General features: G+C 39.4%; 2 protein-coding genes across 4 annotated transcripts in view; both read right to left on the bottom strand.

Annotated features, from left to right (window-relative positions):
- Window positions 1-14,565, bottom strand: part of si:dkey-34e4.1 (carboxyl-terminal PDZ ligand of neuronal nitric oxide synthase protein) — a 46,994-nt gene extending 32,429 nt beyond the window's left edge. The window contains exons 1-2 of one of the 3 annotated variants that reach the window (XR_007886243.1): window positions 14,018-14,565; window positions 12,507-12,578 (exon numbers count right to left, since the gene is read on the bottom strand). Coding sequence is in view for 2 of the 3 variants with exons in the window: in XM_051412640.1 (XP_051268600.1) it covers window positions 12,507-12,578; window positions 14,018-14,122 (177 nt within the window). In the remaining variant the exon portion in view is untranslated. The remainder of the gene's footprint in view (window positions 1-12,506; window positions 12,579-14,017) is intronic. The other 2 variants (XM_051412640.1, XM_051412641.1) reach the window with 2 other exon arrangements.
- A 4,888-nt stretch (window positions 14,566-19,453) lies between these two features.
- On the bottom strand, window positions 19,454-26,915 carry cacfd1 (calcium channel flower domain containing 1). The gene is made up of 5 exons (XM_051412575.1): window positions 26,262-26,915; window positions 23,875-23,947; window positions 22,577-22,702; window positions 22,244-22,351; window positions 19,454-21,770 (listed from the first exon to the last, which is right to left on the bottom strand). Exons 1-5 carry the CDS (start codon window positions 26,368-26,370, stop codon window positions 21,680-21,682), a joined length of 507 nt encoding a protein of 168 aa, XP_051268535.1. The 5' UTR covers window positions 26,371-26,915; the 3' UTR covers window positions 19,454-21,679.
- Between the last annotated feature and the right edge of the window lie 204 nt (window positions 26,916-27,119).

Below are 27,119 nucleotides of genomic sequence, written 5' to 3'. Positions count from 1 at the left end.
CAGGCACAGTGAAAGGACAGCCAGTCCCAGAGCGCTGACGGCGGCTACTCAGGGTTAGTCACATGGGACATGGAGGAAATACAAAAGAAACGACCTGAGCATAACAAACACTCACTCTCAATGACGTACAGGCAGAAGGTGCACACGGATGCACACTAAGTATGAATTCACATGTGCACTCAGGAAAACAGCACAATAAATAGATTTACTGCTCCAGAATGTTTAGGACGTAATTATTTACATTAAATCATAACTAAAGAAAAATAAAAATCCAAAGTGATCTCATCTGTGGCGTCAACATGTTTCAAGAAAAGGGGAATCAAGCAGACAAGACAGTGTCTCCTTTAAAAGGAAATCTGAGTCACGAGTAACTTCACTGAAATTAAAGAGAATATATTAGATCTTTGTAGGTGTGGTAGTGGTGAGAGGGAATCACACACCTTCTGTGCTTCTGTGGTATACTTCAGTAGAGTGATTTACAGTATGTAGATTTGATAATAATGGAATTTACAGCTTGTGCCCTGCAAGAATCAGACATGGACCCTAATAAAAACCTTGTTCCAAGGTCAAAATTCCACTCAACTCAAAAATGTGTTTTGCTTATTGTTCCTTCACTGTTTGACCTTCACTGTGCAGGATAATGTATGTGCACAGTTTCACACTCAGTGACTGTTTTGACATTCATCTGCTGAAAGGGGGAAATGTTCTCTGTGCTCACATTAAATCTGAGTTTAAGACGTGCATGTAAAAACATGAACTGTGACATCAAAATTGGTTTGAAAGGCAATTGTAGTCCAGCAACTTGAGACCTTTTACACTGTGATCAATCAATCAATCAATCAATCAGACTTTTGTATTTGTATAGCACTTTTTATACAAGCAAAATGTAACACAAACTGCGTCACACATTAAAACAGCCAACACATAAAGCAATAAGTGTATTGGGAACAGTAAAACACTAAATAAAAACACAAACTGAGGAAACGCTATCTCATCAAGTTGCAGTGAGGAAACACCGGAGGCATAATTAGAACTACAGTGATACATCTTGCATCTAGTAGTTAAATGTCTGAAACACACTTTGTCTGCAACCTCTTCATTTGTCTTGTAGACTCACACACTTACACACCAGGCCAGTGATGGATAATCTTGGTCTGCAACAGTGACGCGTGCCACTGCTTTCTAGAGCATGCAAATAGCTGCATATCATTTATAAAGTGCTTCACTGGCTCAACAAGCAAAGCTGCCGAGGTGTCATTCGGAATCTAGCTGAGAGTATAAAGAAGACTTTTTGGCCTGAGTTAGTGTGTCTGGTGCATTTTATAATGGATCAATCAAAACCAATAACAAACTGTCTAAATGTAGAAAAGTTGGCAGGTTAATAGATAAAGTAAGGCACTGGGGTAACGGAGCACTCTACAGACAGAGGTTAATATAGGGACCATGGTGATACAGAGATGCTGAGCGTGGCTCTGTCCAATGCAGTAGTCTGGCAAAGCAGCAGTCAGAGTAATAGGATTAGTGGAACGAATGCTGTCAGATCACAGGCACTAAAGTCCCAGCACCCGGTGCAGGGGGGAAACCATCATACATCTACATCCATATGTATGCAGTAAAAACACAGTTTATGTTACTATATAGTCAACATGATGACCATTAGTCAGGGCAGCAGCAGATTCTGCACTTTGGGGGGTTTTGAATAGAGACATGTTAATGGGTTTGTTTGATATATCACTGGCTTAAATTAGGAGGATTAACCATTTAATTCTTCCCGTGCAAAACAAAGAGATTACTGATAACCTAGAATCTGTTAGCAGTAGCTTGTGTGTATAACCTGGACATATTAGCACACATATCTGTATGCGTGCTAATATGTGATGTCTCCCCATCACAAAGGGAAAATCCAAATATAAATGGACATGACACTGGGGAGCCTACAGCTGGTGAGAAGGAGGTGCATGATGAAAGGAAACCAGGGAGAACAAAAAAGTATGTGAGGAATCATTTAATAAAACAATGTCAAGTTTGAGGCCAAATGCCTGATTAACCACGTTAACCCTTTTTAGGGGGGTAAACGTGGGGTGTAAATCAGGGGCACCATCTGTGCCTTACATGCAAACATGTCCCAAAAAGCCCCTTGGAGGAGGTTTTAAGAGTATGTGAGAGCTTTCATAAAGCTCAATCATGAGTAGCTTAAATCCTTGTCTGAGAGGACTGAGAAAGGCTAGAAGACCGGTGACAACAGAAGGTTGGGCAAAGTGTGCCACCACATGGCACTGATTGATGACAGTCACCTCCACTCCATTAACTGCTGTCTGCTTCCTCCCACTTGGTGAATATGAAATCACACCTAAGAGAAGTGCTTAAATAAACCATGGTACGATTCACAAAATATCAGAAAAAACCTGCAGCAAAGTTAGTGTTATCATTTGGTGATCCTGTATCACTGAGGCTGTTATTCACAAGTAATGCACTGCAGCAGATTAGAGGCAATCAAAAGGACTGAATGCCTTTTGTGTGAATCAAAGGACTTACTGAAGATGAGCAGTGTTCAGTATGATAACCAAGAACATCCCTGATCTTTGTGATATAACCCAAAAACAAGACAAAAGAGTCTACTACTGTACTTGCTAAGGTCAGCGTGCTCATGCTGAGCAGGTAATGTTACCGTGGTCACCACCTTAGGTAAGTGTGTTAGCATGCTAACATTTGTTGATTAGAATCACATAGTACAGCTGAGGCTGATGGGAATGTTATTAGTTTTGCAGGTATTTGGCCGTAAATTAAAATGTTGAAAGTTAAGCGTGGCTGGAAACCGAGGCCCATTGCCTACATCCATGGCTGCTGTAGAAATGCAATTCAGTTTCTTATTTAAAAAAGAGAAATCCAAGATGTAACAGTAACTGTATTTGTAGCATATTCAGGATTATCAGTTCTTATCTTCTTCAGGAATGTTGGGCTGGTGTTATACCGCCAGAGATCTCTTGGTCTCATATCCACTGTAACTGTGACCAAAGGTTGTTAGGGAAGGTCGGTTCAGTAATACATTTAGCTGGGATGATAGAGCCTGGATAATGTTGGGACGTCACGCCACACTCCTGCACCAGTCCGATGTATCTAATGTCGGTGATGGCAAATGGAGAAAGAAAGATAAGAAAGAGATCTGAAGGGCGCAGGCTTTATCGTAACCCCCAAACACTCACAGACAGTGAGAAACCAGACCAGTCAAAGGCAAAGATTACACTGAAATCCCTTTGGGATCAAAAGTATTCAAAGGAAGCACAAGAAAACATGAAAAAAGTACAAAGTTTGGGAAAAATATGCTAATCCCTCCAGTGCATATGATTAGACGGTTTATGGGCTGTCTCCTCCCTCATTATCCATTCAGTTTTTCTGCCCTGGTGGGTTGATGCAAGTGGAGATAACAATGAATTCAGTAAAGCAGTTTCTCAAACTTCCACTGCAGAGTGCGGTGTTACATAAACAATGCCAAAGTAAATCACAAAGCATAGCTCCTTTTGTGTTTGATCAACAACTGAAAGAACAGCTTCAATTTCATTGCATCTATTAAAAACCTGCTGCCTAAGTGACACACATTAATGAACGGACAGTATTTGACAGGCAGGGACATGGTCCTCTGTGAGACGGAGATGCTGTTAATCTGAGTGACAGTCACATTAGCCTTGTCATTTGGACGGCAGAGAATACGTTATCTTGTTAGTGGCTTTGTTGATGGCAGTGCTGAAGCAGTTTAAAGTCCTTAGGATGAGCAGCAGTAGTTTGCTCACATCATCTATCCAATTAGAGTATAACAGGGAGCAGCTATTGTGTCCCCAACAGACTAGAGCAAAAAAATCCCATTGACAAGTTATTTCTAAAATAAAATTAGGGTTTCAGTGACAACAGAACGACAAAATGGGAAATTGCAGATGTGGAGTGCACTGTGGAAATGTATCCAATTTATGAGAGGACCAAACATGGATGATCTAATGTGTTATATATCACATATGATATAATATGCATTTCTGGGTTATTGTTTAAAATGTGCGTCAACTAGATCTCCCCCACCTTCTTTAATTTTTTCATATTTTTTTATTTCTATTTTTCCAACCATCTAGGTGGTCCAATTATTTGCAGTTCTTTAACAGTTTGTATCAAAACAAGCTCTCCGCAGAGGTCCAGTTCACTAAATTAAGAACTTGCTGAATGTGCGTTAAACCAACACAGACTTTTGGCTTTTAAACTGATCATAATTAATATCAGGCAACAGCCTTTAAAAGTTAAGTTTTTTTCTTCTCTTTCAGGGAGTTGGGTGGATGACTTTTAAATGTCAACATGTTTAAATGTCGTGTTAAAATCAATTTCTAGCCCCAATTTGTAATGAAAGAGAGATAAAGGCAGTGAAATAAAAGATAGAGAATCTTCCTTTTAGGGTGTTACCAAAGCAGAGGAGGTTGTAACGGTAAAGTAGACAGGAGAATGTTTAACTAGATCTAGACCTTAAAAATGCTTGTTCCGAGGGGCGTAAATTAGCTGTATGAAATAAAGGCATCGGGTTCCAAGGAGGTTGAAAGTAGCAGGAGAATGAGACCTTGAGGCTTAGTGTAGCACCTGAAACAGTGCGCGAAGCGCACACACACACACACACACATATACACACAACGACGCCAAATAACATTTAGAAGTAGGGCAGCCTATCTGCCAGCTCAAGCCTGCAGCACTTTCCTCAATCATTATCCAACAAACGATACCATAATACAATAGGCCTAGTTTATCTGCCTACTCATGCTAAGGAAAGAAGGCTTCAGGCAAAGAAGAACAACTTGTAAACCTGACACGTTTATTTTAAGAAGGAGAACTTCTGGTAAAAAGTAGACTTATTTGTGTAAATATGAATAAAAATACTTACAAAAAAATACCAACAAAATAGTGCTGCTCCTCAGTTTAGGTCTACAGACATATGTTTTTTCCTGTGCAACTGTCATCACATATATTCGTGACAAATCCCCATCCACACCAAACTTTGAGCCCATCCCAAACCTGAAGACAAGTTGAGAAAGACATGTTTTGGCGGCAGAGCTGGTTGCCAAGGAGACCTGAGGAGCGGCCTGACATTTGTGGTTAATTCAGATCTGCACAATAATAGCGAGAGGGAGTGAAAGCTCAACAGTACCATTCATCAAAAGACGAACTGAGGCAAACCATGCAATTGAAATTCTAATCTAATTCTAATCTAATCGTTCTGTTGGGACAATCAGGACGACCGAACCAAATTTGTAAATTTACAGATCAGAGAATTACTTTGACCAAGTATAGACACAGTGACAGGCAAAAGGAGAGAGAAAAGAAGACATAAACGCTTGTGGGTTATATAGTAGCATGTGAGGCTTTGACTTCACTTCCACTACAAAAATACACTAGAACAAGCCTAAAAGTCTACAGCCATGCGAGCAGCTCTGTGGGGCTGTACTTAAGAACAGCAGTACTTTCAGCTAAATGCTAACATCAGTATGCTAACATGCTCAAAATGACAAAACACAAACAAAAACAAACATGCATGTAAGCATGCTATCATTTGCTAATCAGCATTAAAGTACAGCTGAGACTGGTGCTAAAGTCATTTGTTTGGGCAAATTGAAATTTTGAGCTGCTGATGGCCTTAGCTGAAAAGTCAAGGGATCGAAAACGTATTATAATTCATCCATTGGGGAACATGAATGTTTTTAACAAATTTAATGGGAATCCATTCGGAAGTAGTGAAGATATTTCCCTCAAACCAAAGAAATGTCAACCTCATGCTGGCGTTCATCCTCCTAAGGACCATGAACGTCTGTAGAAAACTTCATATCCACCTCATAGTTAATAAGATATTTCAGTCTGGACAAAGGTAGTGAAAAGACCAAACAATCAACATTTCCATCCTTACAACGTGGTTAAAAATGAACCCGATTAACTGAATTAAACTTGTATGGAAGCATAACGTTGTTTCATTTTTATATTATGAAGTACAAGGAAGGCTGACTTAGAGTGCACTGGATTGCATCATACTGTAAAATGTTCAGTTATTTTGTCCACCCTTTGTACACATACAGGACCTTTTGACCTTTACGAATCTAATACAGTATTCTGTGTAAAGCCATATGAGCATCCAGATGCAAATGTGCTGACATGACTACACATACGCAGGTGCAGGCACACACCAAACACATACATACACCCGAAAACAGTACCCACCCAATACACACACGCACGTGTCCAGTTCTTGGTCTGTTGACTTTAGTTGTGTTTGTACTTAGATTAGCTACAGAAGGCTTTGCGGCCAGCAGCAACAATGGTAGCAGGCAGGTTTTAGAACTGTTCAGATGAGTTTCTGGCTGAGCCCCACAGGTACCTTTACACTGTACTGTAACTATAAGCTTGAACTTGCTGACAACTTGCAATGCCCTGTAATAGGGTAAAAATAACACAGCCTTTATACAGCTGACCTGGCTGAAAATGCCAACCCTGATCAGTTTATGTGACATTTGAATTGTACGGTCATATCTGACTTTTTAGTCATATAAAGAGCCATAGCAATCTAATAGCATCACTGTTGCCTTATTTATTTTTTTCCAGTCCAGAAATACCACAAACGACACACACTATATTCATTTATCCATCCATGCAGAAAACTGAAAAACCATCTTCCCCAACTTTGCGTGCTGAAGCTGCACAGAGAGAAATAGTCAGGAAATGTCTATGAAGACAATGTGCCTTCAGGGTCTCCAGCAAGATTGAGTTCATGGCTTTAGAAATGTCTTTTCCTTAAGATGGGGCTTGTTTTGGGTGAGAGTGGGGAGATCACAGTATATGAGACTTGACTAATTGTGAAGCTGAAAGACATGGCCTAGCCTTAGGGCAGATGATGAAAGCCTGTGTGTTTGTGTGCGACATGCTGCTGGTTGTCGAGGCAGGGACCACTCACCACCTGTCTGTCCATCCATGTGAGCAAAGACCTGCTGTCCCTTCAGTATATTTATCCACTACACACACACTAGTGTAAAAAAGAAAAATCGCAAAAATTAGCAAAAGATCTGCTGGTAAAATCCTATCGAAGTGTTTCTCGGAGAGTGTAGACGTCAGCTCTCATCCAGTGTGGAGCATCAGGTTTTACAGATGGCTTGGACTAATAGGTTGGACGCCAGCATGTTTGTTTCAAGCTTCTTGTCTCCTTATCGCTCATGATTTATTCACCAAGTCTGTTTCTACTGTACTTCGGCGCATTTGGCTTTTATCAATACACCAACTTTTACATCTTATTTCGAGACATTTCTCACTCAGGTTTTTTAAGCACAATTTGAAAATGTGCATAAAAAACAGGTCTATGGAAATCCACCTTATGTCACCCAGCATCTAGAACTACGTATTTTCACTTTCCAATCATGCAGAAATACACTTTAAAACACTGATCACAGACTGACTCACTCTCAAATGTTTGTTAATCAAGAAGAATTACGCCCCGATTCTCTGGGGGGGTTTTGGATAAACAAAGGCAAGCCCAAAAATCACATCTAATCCAGTACACATATAGGTCACCTACTATGCTCTTGTACATCTGCCATTAAGCTAACATGAATACAAAGTGAAAACAATGCCCCCCCCCAGATATGTGTCATGTCTCCCTAAATACAGCATATCCCTCATTCACACATAAAGTGCAGACACAGAACAACACCCGACCAGCCGCCCCCACTGCTATAGATCTGTAACCCCCCTGGAGTTAAGCTCTGCTCTCATTTCTCTCCTGGTTTTCTGGGACATGCAGCGTGTGTAATTGTTATGCAAAAATGTGATTCACTGATAATTAAGAATTGTCTATTGGGTCCTGACTCCTGTTTAGTTTTCCTCATGTTCATGTTGTTTGATTGTCATCTGTGTTAACTCTAACTTTGGCTCTACTGTGGGTTTAGAATAAAATGCCTCATTTGTGCATTTCATACTCATGCATAGTCATATGTGATGTTATCACAAATCTGTGTGTGTTGTTGTGTCTTCTGCAGCCTTCAGGCATGGGTAAGCGTTTGTTATGGCTAGCTGCCAGACTCTGACCATTAAGAATGAAGTGAAAGATAGAGAGAAACAGAAAGGATAGCAAGAGGAAGTGAAACATGGCCATTTCTCTGATTCTCTGGTGGACGTTATTTATACTGGCAGCTGCCAAATAAGTTGACTGCTGCCACAGTGTTGTTTGAGTTGAATGACAGGTGGAAGAGCATAGAGAAGAGAAACAAAATGGTTAATAACAAACATGTGTGCTTTGATTTGGCAGTTGTAAGAGGTTTTTCTTGACAAAATTGGCAACTGGAAGATTTCATACAAATATTTCTCTCCCAATTATTACTTGTTTACCATTATGTAACTCTCATTGCTTCTCAAAATCTCAAATAGTTTTTCTGTCCAAAGATTGAGTAAAGTCTTAAGCATAGAGGCACAAAAGGACACAAAGTGAAACTAAGGTAGTACAAACATTTCTGTTCTGTCTCTGACAGGTCCGGAGTGCCTGTTTTCCCCCTACATCCCTCTTGACAGTCAGAGTCATGACAGCTCAGCATGCTCTCAAAAGACTGACACAGACTTGATGGACTCATACTGAAATGGAGAAACCAAATAACATGGTTTCCTTCTTTCTCGCACGGCAGACAGATCTTCTCATAGGATGCTCCAGACAGACACAGGGACAAATGCAGAAAGAAGAGAGCCATGTAATTTCCAGCAAGACTCTTGGCAGTCTGAGGAAGGAGGCTGCATCCTGACGGACATATGAGGGGGGGGCTTAAAATCCCATTACGGCCGATCAAAATTCAAAGGGAAGTATGCATAGCCTGCCCTCAGCCTAAAATCTATTCCTGTCAGCACTGAGTAGATGGGAGAGATGGGCTAAATTGAGACAGTCTATTTTGGTAGGAGTATGAAAGGGGAGTGAGGGGATAAAAAGAAAACAGCAGTGGAGGGAGGGGGGTTGGAAATAAGGGAGTAAGAGAAAGGGGAATGACTGAAGAGAGAATAGCCTTAAAGTTGTTTCCTTTTGTAGAGAGACAGTGGCCTCCTGTAAATAGTGCCTGTTTGTTTCCCAGGGAAATTCCACACACACCACACGTCCTTTTTTGAGGCAGCGAGCTGTGGACGACTACACCACATCTCTCCATGTGGGATGCAGCAACGCCAGCCTTTGTCATTACTCGTTAATCAATTGCGGAGGTTGTTAGAATGCGAGGGGGCTATCTATTATGGAGCACTGGAGCTCACTCACACACGCACGCACACACACACACATGCACACACACACACACACACATTCTTACATCTGTGTGTGAAGACACTAGCACACCACTTGGGGGGTTTCTATGCCACCGGTCAAACTGAATGAAACAAATTCTTATAAAACCAACACACTAGGACCAGTCAGCCATAATGGGAGAAGGTTTACCAAAACACATCGCTGAAAAGATCCACAGGATACAAAATTGTGTCGCTGTGGGAATGGCAGGTGTAAAACGGCTGTGGACTTGACTCAACCAGTGCAGCTCCTCTGCTTTGTCAAACCCAGATTCCCTGTTTGTTCAGAGATGATCAGCCTGTGTTGCTTTCTCTCTCTCTTCTCATATTTGCTGCTGTTCCCTCACATCGACTGAGACTAAAGAGATTAGCCAAGGGAGATGAAACGACTACGGCTCTGCCAGCCACCATGCAGCCCCTCCAGCTTCCAGGACTTCCTCCTAAAGTCTTCCTCCCACTGCCATCAGTTCATTCCTCACTCCCTTTAATCACACTCAACTCCGTAGAGTCTCTGCACAGTCCCTCGGCTAAAGGGTTGCGCTTTTAAATTAAAGACGAGGCCTTTGCTTTTGTGAAGAGAGATGAAGAGAAAGTCAGGAAGGCCAGTCAATGTTCATCTACACAAAGCTAATTACATTTGACTTGGCAACCAACCCTAAACGCACGCGCCTGCCCTCTAAAATGCTCATGTGTTTGCATTCATGCAGTGTAGGCACAGTGTGAGAGGGTTCACCCGAAAAAGAAGTGCTTGGCACAAAAATGCAGTCTTTACTCCCATGTGTTTGAAACCGAGGCAGCACAAACAGCAGGTCTACTAACACTTGCATAAGACATACCAACCCAAACCACTCCACTACGAGACCATTGGGTTAAATTCTGAAAAACACAATCTTCCTCTTACAAATGAAGTGGAACTCATAAGCAGTAAAACACACCCTTGGTCAATTGAATATACTTGAAGTCTTGCTGCTACAGTCTTACTTGGTTTATTATGACCAGTAGCTTGTAATGGCTAGTGTGCGCTAGCTTTAGTTAGCAGCTTTAGGTAGATATTGTTGCTGTTTAAGTGACATTACTGCACTGGCTCTGGGTGAGCCTCAAGAGTTTGCTGATGATACTGTGCTAATATTTGTGTGGTTTCTGAAGGAAGGCATGCCAGAAAAGGTTTGAGAACCACTGCATTACTGAGACAGTTCAGGCCACCAGGACGTACTATTTATGACTTTAGAGCAGCTGACTCAAGAAAATGAAAAAGAAAATGAAAACGAAGGGAAATTCCTTTTTCCATTATCGTGCGATTCCCACTTTTGGCCGCCGTTCAATAAAAATGATGTAGTTTCACTTTAAGCTTCAACAGCAAAGATGACATGACACAGTACAAACCAGATTCATCCACCGGTCAGAGTAATAACACAAGTCTATAAATAGTAACATCTCTCTAGTCACTGTCAGCAGCGATTGCATGAAACACACATGACAAATGAATAAATAAGAAGTTATTTTTTTATATAGATTGGTCCTTCCTATCAGACACTCTCCTGTTTACATTCGTCGCAGGGGACTCTATAAAAGCAGGGTTATACTTCATTCATCAGCCCTTTAAAAACAAAGATATTCTATACAATAGGCTGAGGGTTACAACTAAAATACACTAACTCATTCATTATTCATTCAAGGCTTTCTTTTGGCCTCAAGGGAACTAAATATAAAGAGACACACAAACCCCACACGTGAACACACACGCAGACATAATAAGGCAATAATGACGCACTGTGTGTATTTTTAAATAGGAACATCATATAAATACATGCTGATAAATGGATCTCAATTTGATGTAAAAACCACTTGATTTATGTTTTTCTATCAGAGAGATTTTTTTGTTTCTTGTAGCAATAAATCCCTGCCTGCCTGTACCTGCTGTTTCATGCTCTGCCTCTGCCTCAGCCTGCAGTGGATCACCTCGATGATCATGTTTGCTTTACAATCTTATTGATTGGTCCATTTGGGAATCACAAGGAAATAACAGCCGCTATATGCACACTCAGCCCATTCACACACAGACTCATAAACTGTCTGGCTTTGTCTCTGTACCATAAGCCTACTTTTGTAGATGGGTTCAGTTTGCCAAAAATATCTCTTTTGATCAGCGGGGGTTCCTCTAATTTGATACACACTAAGTTTCACACTTGAAGCAACACAGCAGCGACCAACAAACACTCTTTAAGACAGGAGCCAAAACAAAGAGGGGCTCGGATTCCCTAAAATGGTTAAAAAAAAAGTTTGCATATTGTGCCTCAAAACTAATGCGTTGTTCTGAGGATACGTGCACATTATGGCTTTTTAGTACCTCAAAAAAAATTAAATCACACACTTCTTTTCCGCACATTCGCCTAGGCTTAAGAGCCTTGTCATGTCTGAACCAAACTCGTCCAGTGACTCACACTTAAATTACAGAACCACCCCGGCACTGTGATACGGCTCTGTGTTAGCTTCTGGAGGCCTACTGGGACAATGAGAGGGAAAAATGATTACATGATCCCCATAGTAACACTACTGATATAGCTTTATGGAGAAAAAAAAAAACCACCAAGCCTGACTATGATATGATAGTGCGAATAACAACGAGGAAAAGAGTGTATACAGGGTGACAGAGATAAAACAAATTAAACTCCTAAGTACTAAAAAGGTTGAATTGTAAAATTCAGCTCAACACAGCGCAATAAGCCACAGTCTGATGTGTGCACACACACACACACACACACACACACACACACACACACACACACACACACACACATGTCCTTCAACTCTCTCAAACATACCTAGAAAGGACAATGTACTATTCAGCAAAGAGCCACACAATCCACCTCTCTCTTATTGCTTTTTCTTTCTACAAAATTCACCCCTGCATTGCATTTCCAAGAAGACGTGTTCTGCTGTCGAGCCAGTGAGTGCGTCACTACATCCTAACATAAAACAAATATCACCTGACAGCCACACACTCTTTGTATTTTGTGTGTGATTACTGTGTTATTGTATAGATACTTACTGTACTCCATCACAGAACAATCACCATAGGCCTGAAGAAGTGTGTGTGTGTGTGTGTGTGTGTGTGTGTGTGTGTGTGTGTGTGTGTGTGTGTGTGTGCGATTCTGGTCTTAAATACTCATGACATAATGATTTCATCTTACCCTGATTCTCCTCATGGCTGCCACAATCTCCATCCGACTGTTGGGCCTGGGCACGTCAAGACTCCCCACATACTGTAGTTTAACAAGCAAGAGTCATAGATATTAGCCCACACACCACAGCTGCACAATTAATCTGCCATAATCATACGTAACAAACTCAATCATAGTATATGTTATATCAATAGCTATTCCCACAAAGTGCTGTGACTGATCACAGCCGCTGAGTGTGCAGCTTATTCAACTCCATCAGCTCCCAAAGTGAGGTCCAAGCTCATTTATAAGATTTTGTTTTAGACTGTTATAAAGGCAAAAACTGCCTACTCATTGTCCACTATATGTGGTGATCCAAGCCCTATAGAAAGAACAACTAAACTACCTAAACCCTCTAAAAAAATGCTTTTAGTGTGTTCCTATTAGAAAGATTAACTCATACAAGGTAAACCAAATATTTTTATTGAAATTGGGGCAACTAGTGCTTCTCTATTTAGGACAAAATGATTTTAAATGTGTTTTATAAAAGTCTAGCTAACAAAAGAACTGTGGCTGTGTAATTAAGGGGCTTTAAGGACCATGTTTCTGTTGTTGTTACTATTATTCTGAACACTGCAAATGGTCTGAGGGCGTATAAATGAGTAGTTTAATTAATAATTTGTATTTGTCGGCTTTAAGCTTATTTACCTGTATTCATTCCACACATCATGGTGTATTTATACATTTATATTTATTTTATTGCATAATATGTAGAGTATATGCTGATTTACAAGGATGGATGTGTGTGATGTGTGCATCTTTCTGTGTGTGTCCCACCTGCCGTCAGATTATATTCAGCATAGTGTTTTTTATTTTGTAAGTATGGAAGAAATTGTCAGTCATTGATTTCCTATGTGACTGTGCTCACGACACTCAGTGGGATAAAGACGTATTAGGACAAACTGAGATGAGACTGCTGTCCTAATCACATATAAGATACAAGCAGCCTTGTGATTGAACTTTGGACCAGTAACACTCCCTTAGTTTTAACCCTTTCCACGACTGTGCTGTGTGTTTCCTGCTCAACCCATAACATGAATTGAGAGCTATTATAGGCTAGTGGATGTGAAACAGTGGAGCTCAAGATTAAGTTACAGATTGGTGAACAGAGCCACTAAAAACTGAATACAGTCTAGCAGCTTTCCTGAGAGTTTAATAATTCAATGACTTGGGGTGGGAAAAAACCTGAAAATACACTCAGTTAAGGTCACTTTTCAGCATCAGATATAAGGACATCAACCCACTTTTGTAAGGTGATGCAAAATGAAAGTTTGAAGGGAATAAGGTGCATTTTTTCCATCAGACATGCAAGCCTTAAACCACATGTGTAAATGTGTGTGTGTGTGTGTGTGTGTGTGTGTGTGGGTAGCCTCCACGGCCATGCGTCCAAACTTCCCACCTGAAAAGGGCTCAGTGCACCTGCTCCAAAACACCCAAACAGTGCCCAAACACATGCACAGAAAACATAACGCTCATTTCACCTTGGCTTGGAAATGAATCCCATGCTGGTACGCCTCTTCGTTATGGAGCGGCACCCTCGAGTCCGCCAGATCGTCCACCAGGTTGTACCTGTTCCTCGCAGGCATGGCGGGCACCAACCGACGACCCCCGACCCCCACCACCACGGTAAACACTGTTCAACAACTACACAGACAGATGTCGTCTGGGTTTGAAACGCTACGGTCCCATGTGTGAGTGCCGCACGGCTCCAGGAGTGAGTTCCCGGTGGAAACGCAGTCCATTGTTGGTGCTCTGAGCTTCAAAAAGGTCCCGTCCTAAAAGAGGGACAGATTTGGGCGCCCTCTTTTTTTTTTTCTGACTCACAATACACAACCGAGAGACACTTGAGGGTTTCCTTCTTGACCAAAAAAAAATAAACAAAACAAAAACAGACACAGCAACGTGGAGGATGTGTGTGTTTTTCCAAAGCCCCGGGGGTTTGGGGGTGGGGGGGGAATCCAGCGTCTGTCTCCGCAGGTGATGTTGCTCGCTGTGGGTCTTTTTTTTTTTATCCCGTCCTGGTGGTGGCAACGCTGCACCCGTCGCTCTCTCTCTCTCTCTCTCTCTCTCTCTCTCTCTCTCTCTCTGTGTGTGTGTGTGTCTCTCCCTCCACAAAGCACAAAGCAAACCCCTCATTGGAGCAAAGTTCCCAAGCATGATGCAACCCGGACCTGGGAGGACAAGTTAGTCCCTCCACCCCCAGTCAGGAGATGAAAATGTGATACTTGTTCCTGAGAGACTGAGGTGGATTTACTGAGGGGGAGATAAAATAAAGGATAAATAAAGGAGCACATGCACTCAAGTACTGACTTGTGCTTCATTATTATTACACTAAATATTGCACTTTTTTATTAAAACTACATTTATTTGCCATTAGCCACTTTTCATACCCCACCCATCCTGTGAAAACCATGTCGCATCTCAAAATTTGGTCATTTTTCATTTTTGTAATAACCTGGAGGATTAAGTGTTCCTTTATGGGTTGGGAAAATTCTCCTACAGCTTAAGCTAAATAAACTATTTAAAAGCCCTCTTGGATTAGCTGGAAAAATTCATTGTCACTTAGCTGAAAATCGGGGGGGGGGCTGTGTTTCTGAGCTCATGAAAAGTTGACTTTGTAGAGATACATGGTTCTCACGTTTGATGATTTTACAGAATATGATGCAATGCTGTAGATGAACAGTAGGCTATTCAATTTAACTGCAGCAGTAAAAAGCAACATACACATTAATGCAAACAGTAAAACACAGAGAAGGAATGTTTTTCTGCATAAGGAGTACTTTTACTTTTGATATTTTACTGATACTTAGTAGTAAGGGTTATACTTATCGAGGAGTATTTTCACAGTGTTGATTTGGTACTTTAACTGCACATAAGATATGATGCATTGTTATAGATTAAACTACACAAAAGTACATAAAGCAGTTAAAATCAACTCCACCTTGGCCAACTACAACATTACAATGTTAAAGCATAAATAATAACATTAGTAAACCAATAATATAATAGTGACTGATGCCATTCTGCATAATGAGTACCTTTACTTTTTATACTGGCACATTTTGGTTGTTAATATGTTTGTATTTTTACTTTCATATATTTTTTTATGCAATATTTTTACTGGCACTTGAGTGTGTGTATATATATATATATATATATATATATATATATGGTATTACTGCTTTTATTTGAGTGAACAATGAGTACTGCTTCCACCACTATCTCTGCATAGATAAACAACTTATTTTTCATTTTCAGATCAGGCCACGTCTTTCCTTATTGCTTCATACAGTGCTCTACTGTAGGCTATGTGCCTTTGGCTATTTTTCCTAATCTAAAATAAGTCTTTCATGTTGTATTTTGCTCTTTATAACTGCATTACGGAGTCAGGATGCTGATCAAATGCTGATCATCACACAAACTTCATTTTGTCATTTTCATCACCCTTTGAGTTTCCCCACAGGAGTCCAGACGAGTCTGTTACTACATAACAAGACTTCAGTCACTAAACAGCCATTATTACCTGCATGACAAATCGTTTTAATGACTGCAAAATGACATTCCTGCTCAGATAATAAATGGTTGCTGCTCATACAGTAAAGTGGAAATGATGGAGTGTTGATTCTCATGACGCTCAGCTCTTATCAAGCTTTCACCTTATGTTGTTGTCATTTCACTGCTGCCACTGCAGCTGCCCGTATTAATTATTAATGAGCATTATGATTATTATCATTAATTAAACCTGCCACGCATGTGCAGGCAAATAAACAGCCTGCAAGTGGAGCATCACAGGTTCAATTCCCATAATGAATCCTCCCTTTGTGCTAGTAGAAGTTGTAGTAGTATAATACATAATTAATTAAATACTAGGTTAAATACTTAATTAAAACTAAGACCTATTTTTGAAATTATGCAACAGCGCCCTCTGTTGATTACTCAGTATAAATGTTACTGAAATTAAAGTGCACATTTTAGCATGTTTCCAGGTACATTTTACAATACATAGTACAAATAAAAGTCTTTGTCGGTAGCTTTACAGTTCAGAGGCAGCAGATATGCACTTATATGGACTAATCCTTGGCAATTAAATTAATTAATCTATTGATATGAGAAATAGGAAGTCAAGTGCCACAAATAAATCCTTCTAATCTGCACTAAAAGGGCAAGATATTAAGACTGAAAAACACTAAGCTTTATTGGTGAGAGAAGATTCCTCACAAATGAGGGATAATGCAGGCATAATGCAGTTTTGATTAAATGGTGAGAGGTAGCGATTATTACCTACTACCAGTAAAAACAACCTTTACTATAACCTTTAACATCCTATCCACATGTAAGGTCCGTCTCATAGATAGACATTAATACTCTTTGCTGTGATGTATGAAACCTATTTGACATGCGTGCAAGGCAACAATATGACTAAACAAACTTCAGCCTTACAAGTGAGAGACTGACACAAAGGGTGTGGTTTATTTGGTAACAATGAGGAGACGAATAGCGGAACAAAAGTATTATAAGAAAAAGAAAATAGTATCTTTACAGTTACAGCACATTTCATGCCTCTTAAATACATGAGCTTTAAAGATCCTCTCCAGACATGTATTAAGACGTATATTCAATAGTCTGTTTGGAACAATATGAATAAAGCATTTGAGAATTACACACTAATTGTACTGTATTGTAGGTTATGTCACAACCAAAGTTTGGTATCCTCCTTTGTGCACTAAAAACATGGATGCAGTAGGAGGGTTTACTGCCCACTCCAGCTTTGATTGATGATGCCAGACAGTCTCATCTCTTTTTGGCAAATGTGACAAATGATAAAAGACTGGCTTCATCTATTAGAAGTACAGCGATTCCCATCTGGCTGTATGAGTATTGTGTCACATTTATATCTTCTGCAGTCAAGTCAGGTGGCTTTCAGTCTCGCCATCTGATTTTTACAGCTGCAATAAAGAAAAATCACAGCATTATGCCACATGTCATATGTCAGTCCATTTTGACATATGACACATGCACCACATACACAGAACACAAGGATGCAATGCAGTATAAAAACAAAATATGAAAAATGGTAACCCTAGGGTAACCTGGATTTCTGTGATGAGAATTATATGTTATGAAGAATTCTTCAGCGCGCATGGCCTGAAATCCTCTTTCAGATGGTTCTTTGATCATTGATAAAAGAAAAAATGAAAGAAAATTCTTGACACCCAGAAGTATAAACCCTTAAGAAGACTGTGAAGGTACTCAGACTTGTAAATGTGTTATACTTACTTTAAAGAAGAGGGTATTTCTGTGCCTGGTGGTTCCAAATAATATGTAGTATTCCAATAATGCATACAGTCGCTAACCACAGTGAATATTTATCTATACATAACTCCATCTTGTACACAAACATAACCAAGAAACATAGTCATTAGGTGTAATTAGACATACCTAATTAGTATCTGTCCTATTTATAACATCAAAAAAGGACCGACTTTTATTTCATGTCTTGTTTGTTTTTGTCTCAGTTCCTCAGTAGGCTTTACATACAAAAAACATACAGAAAAAAGATTATCTTAGTCTATAGATCTAAACAAAAAAATGAAACTATTTGATGAATTAAAGTGGTAGTACTCCTTGTGGCCTTTGAACGAAAACAAATTAATTAAATGCTTTATTTGAATATGCTCCAATAGCAATCCAGTTCCAGTAATCACAGGTCTGGTTTCAAGTGCCATTCATGTCACAAACACTGTTTCATGTACGCGGGGGAAGACAAAATAATGAAAGCATCTCATTGAAAAGGACTAGCTCTGAAGTGGGTTAATCACAATTACAAACACTGTGGGTCACATGGCAATTAGTTGCATTTATGCGCTGTAAAAGAGATCCCTAACAATCATTACTTTGATATGCGAGTTTTCAAAGCAACACAAGACAACTAACAGATATTCAAAGAGACCAAATCACAGGTGCATTGATTTGATTTGAAGTCGCCCTTCACTCAAAAATGTCTTTTGTGTGGTGTTACTTGGATGTTGGTGCAGAATGATGTAGACTTTGACACCAGACTGCTGTTTTCACATTCATCTGCTGAAGGGTGAAAGTTTCTCTACTCCCTTAAAACTCAGGTGAAGATGTGTGAGCATGATTTGTAATATTACACATGGTTTGGAACATACATGGTCCAGCATGCAACTTAAGCAACTGTGATGTGGAAACCTCACACACAGATAATGGACTTAGCAGTGAAGCAGGGGACATATTGTGCCCAATAGCATTATAGAAGGAATTGATTTATCTTTTTAAACGTTTTAAATATAGTTAATCTTTTTTATGGGCTAACCATATCAGACACAAATTACTATTCAAAGCTGAGTATTTTAAATATATTAAAACATATCTCGAGGGCATCTCATTAAATATAAAGTGCAGCAGGCTGTTTTGAATGTAGTTTTCCAGGTGTTTGGTCATAAACCAAAGCATTGAGCAAAGTTCACTCATAGATCAAGGTTTATCCTCTATGGACCATGAATGTTTGTACCAAATTTACAGCAATCCAGTAGTTATTGACATATTTAAATAGAAAACTAAAAATTCAACCTCACGGTAGTGGTGCTGCAGGAGTTCAAGGGACCAACAAGGTAATATATTGTCTGGGAGCCGTAAGTATCTATACCAAATCATGTGCCATTTCATAGATCTCGAGATATTTACCTGAATAAGCAAAAAACCTGGCCTGCTGGTGGAATTGGCAAAAAAGTAAAAGGAGGCAGTTAGTACACTAGATCCTCATAGGCCTTGAATATCTGTGGCAAATTTCATGGCAATCCTTCCAATAGTTGTCAAGCTATTTCACTCTAAACCATAAAGGCTAACCTCATTATGGTGCAAGAGGAAAAGTCGAAAAGAAGCCAACACCATGGTAGTAATAGCAAGTTTGTTTAATCCACTATTTTATAACAGGTTTAGGATTCACATCACAACACACATTATACACATATCCCTTACAGCAAAGCATGCATTCAACACCTGCAGATGTAAAATCAATCAAATCATAAGAGTCGCAGATGCATGTCACTGCAATAAATTAAATCTGGATGGGCGTGGATAGGAAATGGTGGTTTTTATTATCATCTTATTACAATTGTAGAGTTGGACTGTAGCATACTGCTGGTGTAGTAGTGTTTAATCACTTGTGGACACTGGTTGTGCATGTTTTAAATGTTTCACAAATGCAGAGTCATGCTTACTATGTGGTAGTTACCATATATCTATGATCTATGCATAAACTACTTTGTATCTCAATGCTGTGAATTTAAGTATGATACCTGAGAGCTGGTGGTAATGTGTAAATAATCCACTCAGTCTTACTGACCAGTCAGTAATAGAATTAAGATAGAAATAGCTGTAAGAGGTACGTGTAAACAATTATTCCCAAAGCATCCTTATTACCAATGACACAACAGAGGCAAGGCAACAAAACACAAAAACAAAACGTACATTGCTGACCACTGCATACCTCATTTGAGTGACAAAGGCAAACCATGGCTCTGATGATTGTGTGGGATACAGACCAATTAGTCCCTGAATCAAGACACATCCCCTCATTAGATTTTAATGGGTTCTGGTAGTGTTCTAATTAAGATTCATAATAAAAACAGCAGATATTCAGTAACCGATTCTAAAACAAAAAAAAGGTACATGTTTTAAACAGGAGAACAAATAGTTCCACATTCCAGTTTTTCATTACATAATGTGCCACACAATCTGCAGCCCTACCTTGGCTACTGGCTGCTGGATCATGAGGAACTATACGCAAACAAGCTGTCCTATGCACTGTAAAGCTTTTGATGAAATTCCCTCTGTACCAAAAGTTTAGTGCAGGAATGCCGCAACTGAGCTTAAAGCAACTGAAAAAATAATATAAGAAAGCATAAAATAAAAAAATGATGAACTCTTTATCTTTGGGCATACCAGATACATTCCCCCAATGTTACAAAATGTCCCTAATGCCTATGTATGTTTAAAAATGCATTCAGGCTGCAATTCAGAGCTGTGCGTGCACAGTGGGTGTAATACTGAAATACCAAAATTATTCCTTTTCTTTTCAGATTCCCAATATTTAATAATCAGAATGTTGGGCTTACTCATGATAGAACTACTCAGATGTAAAAAACGTGGTTATTTACAGATTTGTGATTTCTTGTCATTAAATTGGGTAATAATTGTGATTAAAAGTCAGCCTTCAGTAGAACTTGGTCCTCTATTCCAGTCTGTATTGACTTAAAAAGTTTAGTTAGATGGAATCTTTTGTAGGACTGGTTTTCACTGTTACCATAGCTGACTTCTAATGCAGAAATTGCCAGGTTTTGTCTTCTATGAAGCATTTATACATTCACCACTTAAAGGCAGAATTAGAAGGATTTCCATCAGGTTCAATTTAAGACTTTTGAGACCATTATGAATGCAACTGAAGACCCAGTTTACATTCATACTGGCAAAAAAAAACCACAGAGGATATAAAGAACAATCTATCTAGGTTCCATGCTGCTTACGCTTTGCACTTGTTACAGAATGATCAATACAAATGTTGCTGCCAAAAACAGGATGACACACCCAACCAAAGTATCATTTGGCTTATCTTTACCCAGTCCTAAAGCAGACAACTCTGAATCACAGCCTCAAAGTCACCTGAAGTCAATTATGTACATTTTACAATCACATTTATTTCCTTTCGGATTTCCTGAAAGGCTCTTGGGCTACAGAGATGTACCTCACATTTTTCCTGCAAAATAGGGTTTACAACTGCAACAACCAACAAAGGGAACCAATAATAAATATGACCCTTAAGAAGAAGTACAAACATAAAAACAAAACTTACAATCTAAGGTATCGCATCACAATGAGAGATCCCATTTACACTCCAGGTATCAAGTAATGGACTGAATCCAACATCAATCTGTTTGGATACTATTAGGTCAGGTAACAAGGATACAGCAGTTTAAGTAAATAAATAACCAGTACCATTGTTATGTAGTGACAGAAATAGGAGAGGAAAGGGGCATGGGGGGAGAGGTAGGATGGATGGAGGACTTGGGAAAAACTTAATCTGTAAGAACTGAAGAAAAGAGGAGGGCGGAAAGGCAGATGCCTCACTCTGGAGCGCCATTTGTTGTTCCTGTCATCCTCTCTTCATCCCCCTGTTTCTGATGCTGCAGTCTGGCGTAAGTCACTGCATCTCCCCTGAGAGAGAGGGGGGGGACAAAAGGAAGAAAGGATGCAAGAGAAGGACGGTAATATAAAGTTATGACGAGGGGAGGTGGGTAGAAACAAAAGGACAAGTGGGTATGACAGGAGAAGATGACGTTAATTGCAAGGTTATTGCACAGCTCACCTTGTCAGAAGTTAATTTGCATGAATTAAGAGGCTCATTAGGGTTGTTAGAACTTCCAAGCATCAAATAAAAATCTTATTAACTGATTATATTGTGGAATATTGCATTTAATATGAGAGCCTGTTTTAATATGACATGTTAGAAGAATGTTTTTAGGCATGAGACATATGAGTAATTACAAAATGCCTGTATTGAACAGCTTTTACTCAAATAGAATAGACTGAAATTATAACTTATATAGAATACCTGACATTTTTCTTTTTCTAAAGAGCTTTTATATATTATGTCATTACATGTTACCAGCTATTAACAGACATCTTACTTTTTGCCTAAGGACGCAAGACCGTACAGAACTCCTGTAGCAAAGGCGATGGCATTTCCAAACAAGGTTGTAAAGGAGAACTTCAACATTACGGGGAACAGAGCCATCCTGAAAATGAGCAACCAGGGGGACAACCATCAACAGACAAACACAGAATTCAGGAAACCATATTTAGTACATGTTCTGTATAAAAGAACCACATTCCCAAAAGCATACCCAACCGCCTATGCAATGTTAATAACTATCAGAAATTCACATTCCAAAATTTTAATTTTTCATATAGTGCAGTACAGCCTCCAATGACAGAAACCGTGTACGATGCATAGTTCTCACCCGCAGTAGAAGAAGGCTTTCTGCCAGGGTTTGAGTTTGTCTGCACGGGCTGCTACTGCATTAGCAAACTCTATGAACTGGCAACAGAATGGGACCTCACATAGGAACAGCACGAAGGCATTCAACCTTGAGAGAGGAGGAGAGGACACAAACACAGCGGTGAATCATTTTGTGCAAATACTGTACAGCTCTGGATCACATAATGGAAGTCTGAGGGAATTAAACACAGCAGATGGGTTGAAAATAACCATTATTATTATTATTTGTCACCAAAGTATATCAATTGGGTTGGAGCACTAGTGCTCACGTTTACCGTCATGGAAACAGCACAAAGGTTTCAACAGTGGTGGTTAGTGAAACGTGAGTTGCGAGTAACGATTATTGTAATTATGTGATTTGATTTTTGCTCATGAGATAAAAATGGCAAATCCTCAGATGTTAGAGGCTGAAACTAATGAATAGTTGCCATTTTTTTTCTAGAAAATTGACTTCAATGATAAATAGTTTCTTGTTAATATTCTGTTCACCAACTAACCAATGAATAGTTTCAGCTCTAAGTGAATAAAACTGGCAGGATGTCAGTTTGGCTGACAGTCAGGCACAGCCTATTCTGTAATCTGTTTTTTTAATATGAAGGCTTTCTTGATCTGTAGAGGTGTGGGCAGTTGCTTCCTACTACCTGCATTGCTATAAAAAAAACTTACTCATGACATTTTCCTCCCTGTTGCTCAGCATAATGTAATTTCTGTGGAAACTGAAAGGGCTGTTTGTTTTCTTTATCAATCAACCTGGCAATTACTTTCTAGATTAATTGAATTGTCTGATATAAAGAATGACAGAATGTCTTGATTGTAATTTTTATTAATTCATTTTTATTTGTAGAAAGCACTGAAGCTAAGCTATCCAACTTTCAGCTTCAGTTAGTTTCAGTTGGTGTTTATTGAATCTCTCTAGAACCAGCTCACAACTGTGTCAGTAACTGTGTCAGTGACACCTTAGCCCAAACTTCAGTAAAACAATTAAACTATTGTCTTATGCAAGCAGGCTGTTCAAAACAAGACTTTCATTGTGCAACCGTACTCGGACAGAAAAATGGACCTAAGCTTAAATGAAGACTTGATGATAGAATAGATAGCTTTGTATTATAAATAAGTGGTTTTAAAGTAGGTTTTATAGTATATTTGTTGTTTTTGCTCCCGTATATAAACAGAATATAAAAATGCCTCAGCTTATGAAATGTGAATGACACTATTTATGCATGCTATGTTTAAGTAAGTGTAACAGTGTTTAAGACTTACACCATCCATACTCCAGCAGCAATGTTTAAAGGGTTTACAGTGACACAGTTCCACACTCCTGCGATGGCACAGGCTGCATTGTTTGGACAAAAGACAAAGCAAAAGAGACTTTTATTAAGATAAGACATATGACAAGTAATGCTGTTATACAGAAAATATTCTGGTCTGACCATTAACTATTGGCATTTTATTTTTGAAATACCTCAAAAGGGAAAACAGATCTTAAAATGATGGATTTGGCTGTTAAGAGATCCAGTTTAGTCAATCTTGTTTTAAAAAACATGATAACAAAATGTTTCCTTTTTATGCCGCTGCTTGCACTGCCTGCACACTATAAAACATCACAAGATGGAAATCAGCAATGCGGAACATATGGAGCATGTACAGAACGAAGATGCAACTGTGCAACAAACAAACTTAAAATAGCATAAGTTGGTCTTGATGTGCCTGATATGTAAAGCCATTTGGAAACAAACACTGTATGAAATGATGGAATCCAGCACTCATATCTAGATGTAAAAACCATTAATAAACATGCACTGCCTGAAAATTAATAACTAATATCAAATTTGAAACACTAATTACCACCGTGCCAAAATCAAAGCAGGCTCCATTTTTCATGTACAAGATAATTAGTTTCAGACAGATTCCTTTAAAGATAATTCAATATAGGCCTGTTTTAGCTTTTGCCATGGCTATGATTTGAGTTAAAAGTTGCATTGCTTATTTCGCTGTGCTACACAAATAGGGCCAATGCAACCTGCCTAAGTGCAATATCTGACTATTAATTGTTTAAAATATGCGTATACTGCAATATGAGATATTGAGATGAGATTCAGTGAAAAGTAGACCACTGGTGGCGAGGTTGTGAAAGGGCTGTGAAACACTTTCAACGTTCTACATGTGGGAATCTTCGGTAGGGTTTGAAATAATGTGTGATATGACAACATTACACATTGGAGAGGTGTGTCAGCTAAAGGAATTAACACGGCATCAGTAAATGAATCAATGATAGCAGTCCTAGAAGTATATATAAACACATAGGGAACATATGAGGTGTATCTCCTATAGTGAATTTATGGCTTATTTTAAATATATAATTGATCCTGTGTGTGTGTGTGTTTGTGTGTGTACTGCAGTCAATTATTCTGGCAACATCTGACTCAGGATGAAAATGAAAGAAATGCAGAATCTGCAGCTAATAAACACACTGTACAAACGGAGTTGTCAAACACAACTGTATCCAATCCAAGATTATTCATGGTTACACTCTAGTAGGTGTGCTAATGTCAGGGCCCTTGTGTTGTACAATCTGGCACATTGACACACCTGCAAATAATTATTAATTTTAGTTTTTTGCATAAAAAACATGATCAGAATAGCTGGTGATATATCTATTAATCTTTACAATCTAAATCTGTGGTACTTATAGTGGACATATTGTTTGATATTGAGCCAAAATGATAAAGCTTTTGACTGCCAGTCCATACAGATACATTTGAGATTCAACTGTTTCAGTCGCACAACAAGTTTCAGGCTGAAACTCCAGAGTGAAAAGAGAGGGCAAATATGCCTAGTGTCTATGTGAATTCTCAGGCCAGACAAGCCCATACCACCACAAACAGTGGAAAAGCCATATAGCATATCCAGCTCCTTTAGAGCATTCAGCCTCCTTAATAATACAGATCCCATTGAATATGCAGTGCCCCAGGTGGTTAATGTGATACCACCACTGTGACTCTGGTGTCACTGTGAAGGAGAGAAGGATAGAGGGCTGCAATGCTGCTGGAAAACTGCAAAGCCAGCAGTAAAAAAAAAAAAAAAAAACACTTCTGTCTCACACTGTCCTCAGGGAAAGAGTCAACGTACACGCTGTGGACTACGTGTGTTCATACCATATGGTAAATTTAGGGTTAACAAACTGTTATGGAATGAGCAAGCCATGCAAACAGGCGGTGCCCGACAGTGGCTGCTGCAGGGAGGGGACAATGGGCTGTGGCAGAGCTTTTGTCTGTGCTGGCTGAGCAACTGAAGTGAGGTTTAACACACAATCCAAAACATGTTTTTTTTTTTTTTCCAATGGTAATCTAATACCCTTTCCGTTATGTCTCAGATGTCAACCTCAAATTAATGCAGAGATATTGAGTCCACATAATAAAACATAGCAAGTATGCTGACAAGACAATAAATCTACCTGTCTGTCTGTCTGTCTGTCTGTCTATAAGAGAAACTAGCACAAACTTTAAATGTCACCTGGCACACAGCACTCTCACAGTTGTATTCACTAGACAAGCAACTATGGCAGGATAAAGGTTTTCTGTGGACTTATTATTTATTTACTTATTAGTTTTTAGTGACACAAGAAATGTACTTCGACAACTACTTACATATTCCTCCCAAAATCCCAGCTATCTTGCAGAGCCATCGGTACCACCAGGTCATGCCATCATCCTCCGGAGTGGATTTAGTGGACGGTGCAGTCTCCTCAGAGCTCATTGTGTTTTTTTTTATCTAGCTACGTTAGCTAAAGCTCCCGAAATCCAGTATTTACAGATGTTAGCCTGAGACCACTTCAACAATAGCGGAGTTAAGTTAGCTAACGTCAGTCTCAACAAACTAAACCGCTAACTTCCTCTTCACGTACGACTATTTTGTAAAACCAGATATAATATCAACTTAAAAGTATTTTTTTTAAATGTAAGGTTATATATTTTCTTCCCTTTGTTCGTGTGGTGGCCAGCTGCCTGGTGTTACCAGCTGCTTTTCACACAGCTCCCCCCCCAACGTCAGTCAAAACCAGCTAACCGGCTAGCTGATGCTAAAAAGCACCGCCACCAGCTGCCGCTAGGAGTGTCTACCGCCGCTGCATCCGCCCGAAACTACCCTGTGATGTTTCAAATAAGCAAACACTATCACGAACTCGCTTCCTGCTATTTTAAACCCGTTCACTGTCGTTTATCCAGCCGGTTTATTCGGGTTGACGAGGCTGCTCCGTTGTTCTCGTCTCTGGCTGCTCAGCCGATGTAAGCGGTGCATTGTGGGAGGGATTTCATGTGCGTCATGGTTTGTTTACATGCTGTTCAGAACAGCAGGCTTTCGGATTGTGATGAATATTTTACTACATATTTGTGATTATCACAGTGTACGTGTGAAATACGGGTTTTTTTTTTTTTTTTAAATTAGGTTTTATTATTAATATAAATCACACCATGCCACGTGTGGCTTCAGATCCCCAGTTTGTGCCT

Source organism: Dicentrarchus labrax, unplaced genomic scaffold (genome assembly GCF_905237075.1).
Source record: "Dicentrarchus labrax unplaced genomic scaffold, dlabrax2021, whole genome shotgun sequence".
In the NCBI taxonomy this organism is placed as follows: Eukaryota; Metazoa; Chordata; class Actinopteri; family Moronidae; genus Dicentrarchus; species Dicentrarchus labrax.
This window is presented reverse-complemented; position numbering and strand designations above follow the sequence as displayed.